This window comes from Schistocerca gregaria, chromosome 3, assembly GCF_023897955.1.
Source record: "Schistocerca gregaria isolate iqSchGreg1 chromosome 3, iqSchGreg1.2, whole genome shotgun sequence".
Lineage (NCBI taxonomy): Eukaryota > Metazoa > Arthropoda > Insecta > Orthoptera > Acrididae > Schistocerca > Schistocerca gregaria.
The window spans coordinates 381,110,970-381,127,512 of NC_064922.1; the positions used below are offsets into that span (position 1 = coordinate 381,110,970).

The 16,543-nt window shown below is 40.0% G+C and overlaps 2 protein-coding genes across 2 annotated transcripts in view; one reads left to right on the forward strand and one right to left on the reverse strand.

Annotated features, from left to right (window-relative positions):
- The window catches only part of LOC126355011 (islet cell autoantigen 1), a 47,490-nt gene extending 40,401 nt beyond the window's left edge, over nt 1–7,089 (reverse strand). Inside the window, exons 1-4 of the mRNA XM_050005151.1 lie at nt 6,826–7,089; nt 6,446–6,717; nt 6,208–6,368; nt 5,966–6,127 (exon numbers count right to left, since the gene is read on the reverse strand). Of these exons, the coding sequence (XP_049861108.1) occupies nt 5,966–6,127; nt 6,208–6,368; nt 6,446–6,717; nt 6,826–6,836 (606 nt within the window). The 5' untranslated portion in view covers nt 6,837–7,089. The remainder of the gene's footprint in view (nt 1–5,965; nt 6,128–6,207; nt 6,369–6,445; nt 6,718–6,825) is intronic.
- A 337-nt stretch (nt 7,090–7,426) lies between these two features.
- Nucleotides 7,427–16,543, forward strand: part of LOC126355009 (uncharacterized) — a 504,064-nt gene continuing 494,947 nt past the window's right edge. The window contains exon 1 of the mRNA XM_050005149.1: nt 7,427–7,594. The gene's annotated coding sequence lies outside the window, so the exon portion shown is untranslated. The remainder of the gene's footprint in view (nt 7,595–16,543) is intronic.

Consider the following 16,543-nt stretch of genomic DNA (forward strand, 5'->3'; position numbering starts at 1 on the left):
AAAATGATTGTGACAGGAGGTTCTCAAGGGAACTGTTTATAGTCTGGATAACCGTTTTCTGCAGAAAGTTTTCTTTGTTGTAGGAGAACTGAACCAGAAGATAATTCCATAGAACATAAGTAAGTGGACTTCATCACACAAGTATCTCAGATATATGAGTCCTAATGGCAAATATAGCCTAGGTGAACCTTTTTATGGCCTAGAGCAGATAATGTTTCCAGCTTACCTTGCTTTTTATATGCTAAAAGTATGGTGCAATATACCCTTTGTATTTGCTGACTGTCATGTATGAGAGGTGTCTGCTGTGTGATTTTGTGACAGGAGTTGAACTAGATGTAATTAGTTTTGCTCGGTTTTAATGACAATAAGTTTTCTTTGAAGCATGTTAGGACTTCAGGGGTAATTTGTTGGCATTAGCCTCTACATTGATTAAATATTTGGGGTTTATCATAATGTAAGTATTATCAGCAAACATAGTGAACTTAAATGTTTGGTATGACATGTGCAAGTCACCCTTGCATATAAACAGCAGTGGACCATGGAGAGATCCCTGGAGGACTCCACGGAGTATAGTGCCCCACCTGGACTCCACTTCCTCACCTTCATCCAAAACCATATTCTTTAACCTGTCATGGAGGTATGATTGTAGCCTGTTTCCCACTGCCTCTGTGACTCCATAGTGGCACAATGTTTTATAAAAATTTTGTGATTCACGTAATGAATGTCCTACAATGATCACCAAATATACAAGTGGTTTCACTCTTTTTTTTTTTTTTTTCTTCTTCTTCTTCTTAGTGATTCTTCTGACTTATCCTTACCTAATCCTATCCTATTCTCATTGTGAAAGAATATATGGCTTCAGTTGTGGGCATACCTTTTTGGAAACCAAATTGCCCTCCATCAATCATATCAAAGTTTTCAAGGTACTTCACAAGCCTACGATACAGTACTTTCTCAAGGACTTTTGTGAATGTGGTCAAGAGAGAGGTGGGCCAATTGTTTGTAACTTGGTGCTACAGCAAGCTCCATTCCATCTGGCAAGAACCCTGACTCATAGAAGCATTAAATATGGTTGCCAAACTTTGTGTAACTCATTTTGTTTCTTCCTTTTTGTGGAGTGGCAGGTTCTACAGAAAGCTTAATTTTGTCTGGCAAGACACCCTTATTCATAGAAGCATTAAATATGGGTGCAAAAACTTCACTTTTAGAAGTTAAATAGAAATATTATCTACACCTGATGACCCTTTGCTTTTTAAGGGGACAATAGTTCTCTTTAATTTATTTCCAGTTACAGAGGAAATGCTTATCTCATTTATAGGATTAGGAAAGTGGCATTTCAGTATTTCCATGGCACTTTTTAAGGAGACATTAAATCCTGTTTGCTCAGTAGCACTAAAAAAAAGTCACTGGAGATTTTTGCTAAAAATGACACAATATGCTTTGTGAAATAATAATGTAACAGAATGTTTCCTTACACAGTGATACAAAACTTGGGCAAGCCATATTGGTTGTTTACATGTTCATCATCAATAATTAACACAAAGTCTTAAGTTTTACTGGTACAGTTGGCAGAGGTCTCACTTCTCATTACAACCCTGAATGTTTTGATTTTATTACAGGATTGATTTATTTTGGAGCTAAAATATGAACTTTTTTAATATTTGATTACTTTACTTAAAGAGTTACAATTTTTTGTAATGATTTATTTGGGTATGGTTGCCTAAATTTTTTGATGTAGGGTAGAATTCTTGTTTTGATTTGCAAGCTATATCTGTGGGAGATGTCTTTTTCATGATTTTTTTTTTTTTTTGGGAGGGGGGGGGGGGGGGGGGAGAGCACAATTCCTGTATACTCGTTTTGGAAAGGTTACTACCAAATACTATTGTAATTTCATTGCAAAACAGATTGTATTTCACACCGAAATCTCTTTCACAATATATCTACTTACATCCCCAATTTATGCTTCACTTTCATGACTAGCATGTGACTAGGTAATTAGCAAGTAATGAAATTATGTATGTCAATGTAAAGTCACAAGAGAGTTGCAGTGCAGTGCCAAGTCCTTCAACAAGCTCTCACACTAAAAATGAAACAATATGCTTTGTGAAAGACTAATGTAACAGAATGTTTCCTTACATAGTGATACAAAAGTTGGGCATGCCATATTGAAAAAGTAATGTGGGTTAGGGAGAACATAAGGGGCCACTGGCAGGGTCCAATTCCACCCTTCTACTTCGACCCGTGACGTAATGTTGTTGGGGTGTGTGACATCACTATGACACATTGTTTTTGATTTGGTTTGTGTTTGTAAATCTCACGTTGTTGTATTTGGTGGCGCCCTCTGATGGTCGATGTTGACATGTTAATTTTAACATGTGGCATTGGGTTCATTTGAGTGTTGGTTATCACTGTGGTAATGTGGGTTTCTTTGAGTCTGTGTAGTCAGTGCACTAACGTGGATTTGTAAGTGTTTGCTTTGTTTTCAGTGAGTTGTTATTATTTTGTATGTGTGTGGGGAGGGGGAGCGGTTAGTTGCACGCACACCCCAGTCAGCCTGGGTGATTTTAATTAGAGGCATTTGTCAGTAAGTAGTTTTTGTTCTGGTTTTACTCTATACTAATTCTGATGTATTGTCTGTTTTATATTTATGGTATTATGTCGAGTTATGATTGACCTATTTAATATAGTGTTTTCTGGGTTTTCGAGTTGTTGGGGTTATGGTTTTGGTGGAGTTTTGTGACTTATGTAGGTGTGGTTTGCCTGTGGGTATTAACAGTTGCATCTGAGCTACATAGATCAAGGGAAATGCCAGACTCCATTTTTCGGAGTAGCAGGTGTTGGTTTTTTGGTATCAAAGGCTTTGTTTACACTACATAGGTCAAGGGAAACGTCTGATTCCACTTTTGGGAATTACGGATGTTGATTTTTTGGTATTGTGGACTTGGTTTGAGCAATACTGGTCATGTGATGTCATCAATATGGTGGAAACACCTAGTTGCAGTGCATAAAGAATGGCAATAATATTGTCACTACATGTACATTCCAACAAATATGAAAAAAATAAAAATTACAGAAAAATATTGCACTCCACAATAAAATGAAACTAAAGGGACAACTGTAGACAATGGAGGTTTAGGACAGGGACAAACTAAACTCAACTGGCAACAAAATGCTACAGCCATAAAACCAACGGGAATCATACATTTCACATGACCAGTATTGCTCAAACCAAATCCACAATACCAAAAAAACCAACGTCTGTAGTTCCCAAAAGTGGAATCAGACGTTTCCCTTGACCTTGACAGAAGCGTCCGATCCCACGCATGGGCTTTGACCCGTGAAGTAAGGGTGTTGTCATGTGAGACGTCATGATGGGGCGGAGTTTGGTTTGTGAGTGTGGCGTGATTGTAGATGTCATCGTGTTGTGGTCTGTTGTGCTCTCTGGAGGTATTTCATTTGTGTGGTGTTTTGGGCTCAGTTTGCTTTTGCTCATTATCCAGAATTGTTCGAGTGTCGACTGTGTTTGTAGTGGAATTCGTTTCAGTGAGTTAACGATCTTGTGTGAAGGTTAATTTAGTGTTGTTCACTGTACGTCATGTGGTAATTTTAGTAAAATTAATCGTTTTTGTTCAGGAATGGATATGATGCATAAAATTAACAGTGCACAGGTCAAGGGAAGTGTTTGATCTCAATGAGTGACTGTGTCTGTTGGTATTGGTATCGGGAGATGTTTTTGAGCTATATTGGCCATGGGAAGTGTTTGATCCTAATTTATGAGATCGGGAACTGCTGTTGAGTCATATAGGTCAAGGGAAGTGTCCAATTCCAGATTATACAGTGTTTAGTGGTATTTGGGGAGTTTAGTGATGACTTTTTTTTTTTTTACTTTTGTGTGGTTTTGTATGAGGGTGGGTGTCTAAATTTGTTTATATTTAGCTTGCCCCCACCCAAAAACACAACATTTCTCACACTTGTCCCGTCAGTGTCATTAGGCTTTTTGTGGAAAGTGTGCTTGATTGTTTTTCGATGTATTTTCGTCCTCATAATGTGTACGTAATGACTTTATATGCGCCATATTGGAATCGTGGATTATGGTTGTTTCTGCCATATTTGTGATGCCATGGGTCAAAGCAGACAGGTGGGATCGGGTGCTTCCGTATTTCCATCATGGGTCAAAGCAGACTGGAGGAATCGGACGCTTCCCTAATGCCAACGTAAGTTACAAAATGATAATGATGTTCACAAAAATAAATAAGAAAAAGAGGCTACTTAGTGAGTGAGAGTGTGAAATTAAAAAAATGTCAGTCGAAGATCCAAGACAAAAAAAAAAAAAAAAAAAAAACAGGCATACTGTCTACCAAAGAGACAGAAGAGTTGGTGAATACATACTTTCAGGAGATGGAATAGGTAAAAAAAAAAAAAAAAGGGGAGGGGGGGGGGGGGGGGAGAAATTCCTAGGGGACAAAATTAACAGACCACAGGATGAGAGTGATGTGTGACACATCTGTTGTGAGGACCAGGGGAAGAAAAGATGAAGACGGATGTGTCATCAAAGATGGTATACTGGTAAGCATGCCAGCAAAATTACAGAGATGGTATAATGTCAAAGTGCAAAGTGAAAGACAGAGGGGTGGAGGGAAAGAAATAAGTACTGAAATGGGGTAGGGTGGGAGAGAGAGGGAGGGGGGAAAGAGAGAGAGAGAGGGGGGGGGGGGGGAAGAGAGAGAGAGAGAGAGAGAGAGAGAGAGAGAGAGAGAGAGAGAGAGAGAGAGAGAGAGAGAGAGAGAGAGAGAGAGAGAACAATAAAAGTGGGCAGATTGTATGTTCGTGGAAGTAATGTCCTCCCCACCCCCCCATAATTCTGGACTAAACTTAAGTTCTAGTCAATTGTTGCATTTTCAAATAATAGTTTAAAAAACTTAACTGTGGCTCCACCATGGTTTCCTAACTAATATAATTTAACGACTACATTCATTAAAACAAGCAAGATGGTGCCGAGTGAACAGTGTAATGACACATCGCATGCGTACAGAAAGAGTAAAAACAAAAGTTCATTGTGTAAACAGTGTAAAAAACGTGTTATGAAAGGAGTCTTATGTGTAAAGTGCAACTACTGGCATCATGAAAAGTGCGCTAGAGTGAACCTAAAATTCTTAAGTGACGATCTCGCATGGACTTGCTCTGACTGTTTGCAGTGTGAAACAGCCGAACTTGTAACTACGATAAAGTCGAAAGATGAAATAATAAAATTACTACAAAGTGATATTGGATCTCTGAAAAAGGAGATTAAATCTCTGAAAGACGCAAACGCAAAGTTGACATTGGATTTGCATTCAGGATGATGACGATTGAATTTTCTGTCCAGCCAACCAGATTTAGGTTTTTCATGATTTTCCTAAATCACTTAAAGCAGCTGCTGGGATGGGTCCCATGAACGGGCACAGCCAATTACCTTCCCCTTCCTTTCCCTGTATGATCTTGTGCACTGACTGTAATGACCTCGCTGTATATGGAACATTAACTTTAAACTTACTTACTTCCTTTATATGCATTAAGTAGCTAATGGTGCTTAACAGTGTTGTTGTTTCAATACATTGAAGTTTTGCAGTATGGCTTGCATACAATAAATGATTGTAAACTTAACCGAATATGACACACATGGAAATATCACAAGAGGCACTGTGTAAAAAGAGGGAAACGAAAATGTTTGAATATTGGGGTAAAAAGGGGAAAAAGCAAATGTTTGAATGTTGGGGTATATACTACAAAAAAGCAAGCCAATTGCAACAACAGCATAAGCAGCAATTGGCCCAGGGTTGATCAGAAAATAGGTAAGGACATTTCCAAGTGTGTGTGTGAGAGAGAGAGAGAGAGAGAGAGAGAGAGAGAGAGAGAGAGAGAGAGAGAGAGAGAGAGAGAAGCAATGTTATATTTTGTTTATTACATAGCATGAAAGGTTATGTACCTTCCGGAAACGTTCCAACTGCTTGTATGTATCAGGATCCAATTCCTGTGATACATTTTTCATCCAGCTTAGAGATGCACGATATTCAGTTCTTGCCTTCTCCATTCCATTCACATTTTGCAGTGTATCTTCAATGGCCCTATGTCTAAATGTTTCCACTTCCTAATCAAAAAATGTCGTTTAGAAAAAGATATAAACGCAAATCCTAAACAATGCAGCTACCCTCCTATCGACAATATTACCTGATACAAACGTAAGAGTGGTACCCTAAGGGTTAGCCGCTGTTGTCCTGAGTAGGAAAGAGATTTGCCAACTGCAGTCATCATTTTCCCAGCTCTGGTTTTATCGGTTTTCCCGGCTTCTTTTAGGAATCGTCCCATAGAGTTCTCTTCTTGGGCTAAAGCTGTGAACAACACACATTTAAAGTAAGTCATTTCGGAACAGTATGCTACTACTGCTTCATTATTAACATCAACTTACTACATAGCCTCTCCTGATATCTATCAATGATTCGTTGAAGAACAAGGCAGCTTTCTTGAATGGAGCGGAATAATTCCAACTTTGCGTCTAACTCTGCATCTGATGCAACAATACACTCGTCTTCCTTTTTCCCCAGTTTCCGAAACACCGTTTCCTTTGTTACCCAGTACTGATGTTGCATTTTTGTTAGTGCAGATTTATTGGTATTTTCTGCACCGTGCTGCTCAACCCACCGATCATACGCCGTACCGCTACAACCACTATTCGTCCGGCTGCATAAAAACACATCTTATTCAGAAAGCTCACAAATAAATAACTGAATAAGTCTTCTTATGACGATTTCTTGTATTTCTAGGTGAAGACGGTACTCTTATACTTACTAAGCATTCATTTTAGTTGGGTAACTACATAAAGCACAAAATTTCTAATCCCGCTATCGAAATCACAATAAACTGAGTGGATTCTTCTCAGACATTTCGCAGCACATCAGTTTCGATATACGAGTGTTTACTGCTTTAAGACATATGTGTGAATAAACAAATACACCATCAACAACAATTTCATATCACTCCCATTCACAACTGTCAACATTGCGCGTGGTGTCCATATTGAGTTAATGTGGCAGTAATTTGCAAAGATAATATGTGCATTGGATGATCATACTGCTACGGGAAAAATCAGCCGTCAGTGATTTCTAATGCATTAATTTGCAAATTAACGCTACACAATTATTTAAATTCAAAATTATCTGGATCTTCGACTGGATATTGCGTTCCTTCATATTTTAGATAGCCATTTTTTATTCATTTGCATCTGAAACAGCTCGAGCAAAAACTTTATTGTGTACTGACATAAATATCTCAACTAAGGAATTAAAATCTCACATCTAGGGCGGTACTGAATTTCGCACATATTCGGCACTAGAGTGAAATGAAGGTCTCTGACGCTACCACAACTTGGCTATCATCTTTGAAAACTTCTATGTACGGCAGTGTGTCTGCTTGTTTGAATGACGTTTCACGTCCCGGGCTAGAGTCTGTGTAGTTCAGTAAATATACGGTATCAAGTGGACTGTTAAACAACCTGTACCAGACGACAATATACCGTCAATACTTTTTCTCTATTTACAACGAGTCCGTACAAGGTCAGGTAAGCAGCAATAAATGTAACACATGTTTATGTGGGAGCGGAGCAGGTATGGAAATGATTGCTGTTAAGATTTTAACATGTGTAGTGAGATGTACCATTGATGAGAATCACTCGGTCTGTAACTATTAATTCCATTAATGATTTGTTTCACCCACGTTTCTGTTATTTTCTGTTGCAAATATCGAAAGCAAAAAATTGTGTTGCGTGAGCCACCTGTTACATGTTTTCATTTTTTGACGGTTGTTGGCCGGATTGCTAGAGAGGAGCAGAAAAGTCATAAGTTTCAAGTACCATTTTGTAATGCGTTACATTGAGAGAGGTGAAGTTACTTTTTCTGTACATTGCAGAATTTGAAAATACTGTAAATAGTCATCGTATAGCCAGGAAACAAACTGTCACTACTTTCGGTATTGGCACTGTGCAGATGATTTTAATTTTGTGTGTGGATGTACTTATGCATTTGTTAGTGTTTGGCCTTGATGTCATTTGACGTACATTAAAATTGAATGTGCATATTTTACATTTTTTTTTTTTAAGAAACATGCCTTCAGTTATGATTACTATAATGTATTGTTGACAGCTTTGTATAAGACAACAAATTGATACAATATTTACTGCTACGTTATCCCTTTGGAGGAATGTCATTATCAAAATAATTGTTACATTTTTAAGAAAAATACAAGACCATGGATTAGACAGAAGCAAGCCTAAAGAATTTTTCATGAAGTGGGTCTTTCAAGTTTGTTCTAGATTTTCGTTAACACTTAACGTTTTTCCCCCGTTGCCCTCTGAATTCGAATTTTGCCGAAAAGCAGAGTAGAAATTGTAATATACACATAAAAAGTATAAAATCTGTAGGTGGATAGCTCATAATTATTTTTGGAAAGTTTGCCCTGCGAGGGTCAGGGTCTAAAAACTCATTGACAACCGAGGTCACACATTCTGCCCCTTCAGATAGACGTATCCGTACATTGAGTTCTAAGAAAGCCAAAGCATATAATAATTATTGACTAGTACAAGCATTCCAGGACGATTTGTTGTGAAATCTGAAAACTATTTCCTCGTTCTGTTCGAAACTAACGCAAGTTGCCCCTTCTTCTAAAATGCTTTTGAAACTGTGCTTTCGTGTGCCCAAAGACGTGTCCTTCGATAAAATGGAAACTTTGTTTCTTGCTTGTTACCGCATTTTAAAGATTTGGAGCCGCCAAGGTATTCATTCTGTTTTCCAATTACCTTACATCCAATCAGTCGGACGTTGGAATTGCCTATGATTGGTTTATGATAACCTAGTTGGCTTTGAACCCAGTCTAAAACAAAATAAATAAATAAACGATTGCAATTGTAGTCTACTTTCATGATGTCGACCTTACACCGCTCTCCACATAATTGACCGGCGTCTGTGGTCTTTCGGAAAAAACACAAAAGTTTCTCAGTGTCTATTACTTTTTGCCTGCTTATGTGGCTGGTACCGTAGCTGAGTGATACCATCAAATTTTGTAAGTTGATAATTTTGGGGACGATATGGCACTATCAAAATTGTCAGACCCATGTTCAAGCTTTAATCTTAGCCTAAGCCGACGCACCACTACCTGGTCTAAGTAGGCGTGGCGGACAGACTGAAAAAACGCAAAACCTTAATTTTCCAAAGTCGCAGGCTCTCCAGCAAAGGTCTTGTCGGAGAAATGATGTAACTGAGATGAATGTAGCATTTCATCCAGGATTGTTCCTTCGGCAGTATATGCAAATGAGGCTCTGTGCTTTTCGAAGAGTGGAGCTACTTGCAGCAACTATTGCGACGTTCTAAAGGTTTATTTCTACGAGTCAACTTATAGCATTCATCGTGAAGAAAAAATATGTTGTTGTTGTCTTCAGTCCTGAGACTGGTTTGATCAGCTCTCCATGCTACTCTATCCTGTGCAAGCTTCATCTCCCAGTACTTCTGCAACCTACATCCTTCTGAATCTGCTTAGTGTATTCATCTCTTGGTCTCCCTCTACGATTTTTACCCTCCACGCTGCCCTCCAATGCTAAATTTGTGATCCCTTGATGCGTGAGAACATGCCCTACCAACTGGTCCATTCTTCTAGTCAAGTTGTGCCACAAACTCCTCTTCTCCCCAATTCTATTCAATACCTCCTCATTAGTTATGTGATCTACCCATCTTTCTTCAGCATTCTTCTGTAACACCACATTTCGAAAGCTTCTATTCTCTTCTTGTCCAAACTATCGTCCATGTTTCACTTCCATACATGGCTATACTCCATACAAATACTTTCAGAAACGACTTCCTGACACTTAAATCTGTACTCGATGTTAACAAATTTCTCTTCTTCAGAAACACACTCCTTGCCATTGCCAGTCTCCATTTTATATCCTCTCTACTTCGACCATCATCAGTTATTTTGCTCCCCAAATAGCAAAACTCCTTTACTACTTTGTCTCATTTCCTAATCTAATTCCCTCAGCATCACCCGACTTAGACTACATTCCATTATCCTCGTTTTGCTTTTGTCGATGTTCATCTTATATTCTCCATTCAAGACACTGTCCATTCCGTTCAACTGCTCTTCCAAGTCCTTTGCTATCTCTGACAGAGTTACAATGTCATCGGCGAACCTCAACGTTTTTTCTTCTCCATGGACTTTAATACCTACTCCGGATTTTTCTTTTGTTTCCTTTACTGCTTGCTCAATATACAGATTGAATAACATTGGGGAGAGGCTACAACCCTGTCTCACTCCCTTCCCAACCGCTGCTTCCTTTTCATGCCCCTCGATTCTTATAACTGCCATCTGGTTTCTGTACAAATTGTAAATAGCCTTTCGCTCCCTGTATTTTACCCCTGCCACCCTTAGAATTTGAAAGAGTGTTCCAATCAACATTGTCAAAACCTTTCTCTAAGTCTACAAGTGCTAGAAATGTAGGTTTGCCTTTCCTTAACCTATTTTGTAAGATAAGTCATAGGGTGAGTATTGCCTCACGTGTTCCAACATTTCTGCGGAATCCAAACTGATCTTCCCCGAGGTCGGCTTCTACCAGTTTTTCCATTCGTTTGTAGCTGTGGCTTATCAAACTGATAGGTTGCTAATTTTCACATGTGTGAACACCTGCTTGCTTTGGGATTGGAATTATTATATTCTTCTTGAAGTCTGAGGGTATTTCGCCTGTCTCATACATCTTACTTACCAGATGATAGAGTTTTGTCAGGACTGGCTCTCCCAAGGCTGTCAGTAGTTCTTGTCAGTAGTTCTAATGGAATATTGTCTACTCCGCGGGCCTTGTTTCGACTCAGGTCTTTCAGTGCTCTGTCAAACTCTTCACGCAGTATCATATTTCCCATTTCATCTTCATCTACATCTTCTTCCAAGAAAAAATATAATTGTTCAAAGTATATGCCCCTGAACATATTTGTAACCAGTTAGGGATGGTAAAAAAAATTTCATTCAAAGAAACTTTTAAAAAATTAATGAAAACCTGCCCATCGCCCAGAAGATAAGAACAATTATTTTAACGTCAGTGGTGAAAGGTATGTGCTGCGGAAGAACCAGTCACACTCCCGGATTGGGTGCAGTCTGTCGTTCCATTCTTCTACAGATAATTTGTGTTAATGGTTTACGTATATGATTTTTTAAAAGAAAAAATAAACAAAACAAAAAGACCGTTCGGCGGTTCACCTGTCAGTGTCCGCTTTGTTCGGAACTGACTGTTTAAATTCGTTGTGGAATCTGAGTGTTGTTTCGTCGGGCTACATGCCAGGTGAACAGTTTTGTCATGTTTGGTTCGCCAAAGAATCTCAATAATTCGGACGGAATGTCTACTCCAAGACATAGGTCATTCAGTGCCCTTTCTTTTTTTCGCGTATCACATAACTAATCTCATCATTTACCTCCTATTCTATTTCATAATTTTCTTGTAGAGTTTATGGCAACATCACAAACACAATACATTAATGTGCCTAATACCGTGTAGGAACACTGTTGGCGTTCAAAACAGCTTCCACACAGTCTTGGAATGGACGAATACAGGTCGGCATGGTTTTCAATGGAATCTTATACCATTCTTCTTGCAAAGTAGTGGTGAGTTCAAGTAACGACGATGGAGGTGGATGCCGATCAATGGAACACCCTTCTCTCCAGAATAGACCACAAAGGCTCAATAACATCCAGATCGAGTGACTAGCAGTCATGGAAGATGGCTCGTGCTCACAAAACCAGTCCTGGACGATGCGAACTTGTGAACAGGGGCCCTGTCGTCTTGGAACATAGCATCATCATTCGAGAGTAAACACTGTACCAAGAGATGGACCTGATCATCCAAAATGTTCACGTAATCCTTGACAGTAGTGCGACTTTGTAGTGTGATCACAGGGCACGTGGAAGAGCATGATACGGCTGCCCTTATCACAGAACCGTCGCCGTGTTTCACACTTAAGACTTAAACTTGGCCAGAAGTTGAAATAGTGAAATAAGACTCCTCCGACCAAATGACAGTCTTCCATTGCTCCATAGGACAGGCTTTGTGGCTTCGGCACCACATTTTCTTGTTACAAGCATTTAAATCACGGATGAGTGGTTTTGAAATTCCAGTTCGCACTGCAATTCCCTGCTTCTGGAGCTCCCTTTGTGTTTTACTGCTGACGGGGTTCGCGATTGCATGTCACTTTTGCATCTGTCGTCCTCTTATTTTTATTTTTTTTCACAGTCCTATAAAATGACCGTCAATGTCACTCAACACTCTCACGTCTGCGTTGAGACTTAGCGGATGATGTTTTTCCATTTTCCCTGTATGCCCTTTAAATCTTAGATACGGTGCCTGGTGAAGTACCAGACAGCTGGGTTGTGTAAGTACCCACTGTACAGCACCAAATAGTTCGACTACATTCGAATTCACTTACTTCAGACATAATGTGCCGCCAACTGCACAGAACATTATTTTACCAAGACTGGCACTTGCAACGGATTGAGGACATTGCGCAGCTGTCCTTCCTAGTCAAATACACCACCCCACCCTGCAGGCTTGGCTAGCATTTGCATTTATTTTCAACCATGCATTTCACGCGGTGTTATATTTTTTTCCAGTCCCTGTATGTAACTGTGGTGAGTCGTGGACTTGCATCTTTCGTGGCTGTAACAACAAAACTTTGTTATTCATATTTCACCTGCATTCTTACTTTTTAGTTCATTATTACAGCACCCCTCTTTTTGATTTTGTTAAACTTGTACTCATCTAACCAGAAATCATTCTCCTTCAGCTACTGTGCTTCCTCACCTATCACCGTGATTAAGCATATAACAATCTTTCCTTCCACCTGAATTGAATTGCAGCATACCTTAAGTCTGAAGTTCTAAATACTGCATGAACACAGGCGTAATTTGACGTTAAACAACAATTCTAGATTTCCGGAAAGCTTTTGACACAGTTCCTCATAAGCGACTTCTAATCAAGCTGCGGAGCTATGGGGTATCGTCTCAGGTGTGCGACTGGATTCGTGATTTCCTGTCAGGAAGGTCGCAGTTCGTAGTAATAGACGGCAAATCATCGAGTAAAACTGAAGTGATATCAGGTGTTCCCCAGGGAAGCGTCCTGGGACCTCTACTGTTCCTGATCTATATAAATGACCTGGGTGACAATCTGAACAGTTCTCTTAGACTGTTAGCAGATGATGCTGTAATTTACCGTCTAGTAAGGTCATCCGAAGACCATTATCAGTTGCAAAGCGATTTAGAAAAGATTGCTGTATGGTGTGTCAGGTGGCAGTTGACGCTAAATAACGAAAAGTGTGAGATGATCCTCATGAGTTCCAAAAGAAATCCGTTGGAATTCGATTACTCGATAAATAGTACAATTCTCAAGGCTGTCAATTCAACTAAGTACCTGGGTGTCAAAATTACGAACAACTTCAGTTGGAAGGACCACATAGATAATATTGTCGGGAAGGCGAGCCAAAGGTTGCGTTTCATTGGCAGGACACTTAGAAGATGCAACAAGTCCACTAAAGAGACAGCTTACACTACACTCGTTCGTCCTCTGTTAGAATATTGCTGCGCGGTGTGGGATCCTTACCAGGTGGGATTGACGGAGGACATCGAAAGGGTGCAAAAAAGGGCAGCTCGTTTTGTATTATTACGTTATAGGGGAGAGAGTGTGGCAGATATGATACACGAGTTGGGATGGAAGTCATTACAGCATAGACGTTTTTCGTCGCGGTGAGATCTTTTTACGAAATTTCAGTCACCAACTTTCTCTTCCGAATGCGAAAATATTTTATTGAGCCCAACCTACATAGGTAGGAATGATCATCAGAATAAAATAAGAGAAATCAGAGCTCGAACAGAAAGGTTTAGGTGTTCGTTTTTCCCGCTCGCTGTTCGGGAGTGGAATAGTAGAGAGATAGTATGATTGTGGTTCGATGAACCCTCTGCCAAGCACTTAAATGTGAATTGCAGAGTAGTCATGTAGATGTAGATGTAGAAGCGAGGTGGTGGAGTTTTAAGATACTTGGCTAGTGGTTTTTCGGAAGATAGTGATTAAAATCTTCGTCCCACCATCCAGATGTAAGATTTCAGTGGTTTCCGTAAATAATTGAAGCAGAATGTTGGGGTTGGTCCTTGAAGGTCACAATCGATTTCCTTTCGTGTTCTTCCCCAATCTGTGCTTATGCTGCTCCTCTGATCTCGATATGGACGGAACGCCGTTAAACCCTAATCATACTTTCTATAGCTTTCCAAAATAACGGTAATACCTGCGCCATCTCTTCGATTAAATGTAGGAGCTACAAGGATGTTATTATAAAACTGTGTGTAATGAAAACATCAGTTTGGAGATATTGACGAGGAGACTTAAACGTAGTGGGAAGTTAGGGGAAAGTGTAGAGTAATTGCAGTGAAGATGGCATTCAAGATTCGTCACCTACTCTTGTATACTGCTGCAGTGTTCGGAATCACGGAGCGTGCGCGAAGAAAGGGGTAAAGCAATTCAGCTGGGAGATAGGACTGAAGCGACAGATTTTGTCAAGACAAAAACTTCAAGAGAAAAGAAGTTGCCAAGGAACATAATGGGAATCGTTGGGAGGAAGGCGACGTCATTCTCGCGAAATACTGTTGGGAAAAAAATCAAACAGCATACATACACTTCATTTTTCCCTCTCCATGCGCAATATAACAGTAAACATCGTCCTGTTCCTCTGCTGTACGCAGAACACAGTGCTGTAAAATATGTTCGTATCCTTCCGCATTTAGCGTTTCGTTAAGTGTAATATGGGGATCACACCCCAATCGCGAAATACACCCTAGTATTCTAACAATATCTGCTCCATACGTAACTGCTGGCACTACACATGACAGGTAAAGTCATCCACTGTCGAGTTGCCTCGCTCTTTGCACCACCTCAGAAGTCACGTGGCTTTACTTACAGAAAAGTGAGGCTGCTCGACCTTTGCACCCCGTTCTTTTTAACTCCGTACGCACAATAATCGTACTAGTTGGGCTGCGGGTAACGCTTTCCTTCCGATGATTTAGTGTGATTTTTTACAAATGAGCTCCGCTAAGTTCGGCGTTTCCTGTCCGTCAGTGGCTGCCTGGTCTTCGTTTAGCACTTGCTGTTCTTTCGTGTTTTCTCCCAACAGTCACACGAACAGTCGGCTTGGGCAGCTTTAGAAGGGTTGAAATGCCCCTTATGGATATGTTACTCAATTGACTTTCAGTGACTACTCCACGTTCGAAGTCATCGAGGTCTCCAGACGGGCCGGTTGTGCCGTTGCTGCTTGCGTACTGACAACACTGTACTCCCCACTTTGTTTTATACTGGCGGTGCCTCTCGTGACAATTCTGCGCATTACATAGGGATGTTCGGATACTGTTGATCAGATACTACTTACTTTTCTTCACATGATCGCACAAAAAACTTACTCCCAGTGTTCACTATTTTTGAATACTGATTCTATCCTTTTTTATATACCCCTGACAAATGAATATACATACACATACAGCGAGCTCCCAACTGTTCCAGTTAATGCAGAGCCGAGAATGCACGAACAAACGTAAACACGAGTAATTCAAAATACACATCTTTTTACTGGAAACAGTTATTTACTGTGCTTGAAAAACAAGCTACGGTGATGTCATATTTGAAAGCGAACTACATTCCTTGTTATTTTTCGGGAAATATTTATTTACGAAATTACATTTGAAAATTGCTTTCACTCCTTTTCGGGAAGTAATCGTTCAGTATTTCCCCGTCTATTATTAACTTTTTCCCCTGACGACTGTTGTGATTTGCTGGAAAATCAGAACAGTGGTGTAAGTGAACATTTTGTCGTGCCCATTTTAATAACAAATCAACTCATTTCAGTGTCTCGGTGTGCGTGATAGCGGCTTCCTCAATCGCTTCGTCTTCACACTCTTCTTCCTCTACCGAATACATATTGTTCACAATCTCCGCGTAACTTAGCTTCTCAGGGCCAGGTCCCTCAGCATAGATCGCTAGAAAATGTAGTGCCAACTGGAGATATCGGAACATTTCCGACATATTCTTCTGTTTTACTTCAATAGAGGGGCGACCGTAGTGGAGGAAGCGAGTAACATTTGCGCCCTATATGCAGATAATGTTACTGGACACAGCACGGTAAGAAAATGGCTTTTAGTTTTGAGGAGGATCGTTCTAACGTTAGTGGTTCTCCACGTTCAGGAATACCTGGGGCTTTGAAGAAGATCGTTTAAACTCGCTAATCCATAATGACAAACGTCAGTGTACTCCAGAAGTGGCAAATGTGATGAATGTGATCATTCCACCACCGTGCAACATTTGAACGCGATGGGTAAGGTTGAAAAATCAGGTGTGAGAGTACCGCATGCACTAAGCCAAAATCACAAAAATCAGCGGGTGGCCATATATGCATCTCTGCTTGGTAGTCACCAATTGGCTCGTGAACGACACCGACAATTCCTATTC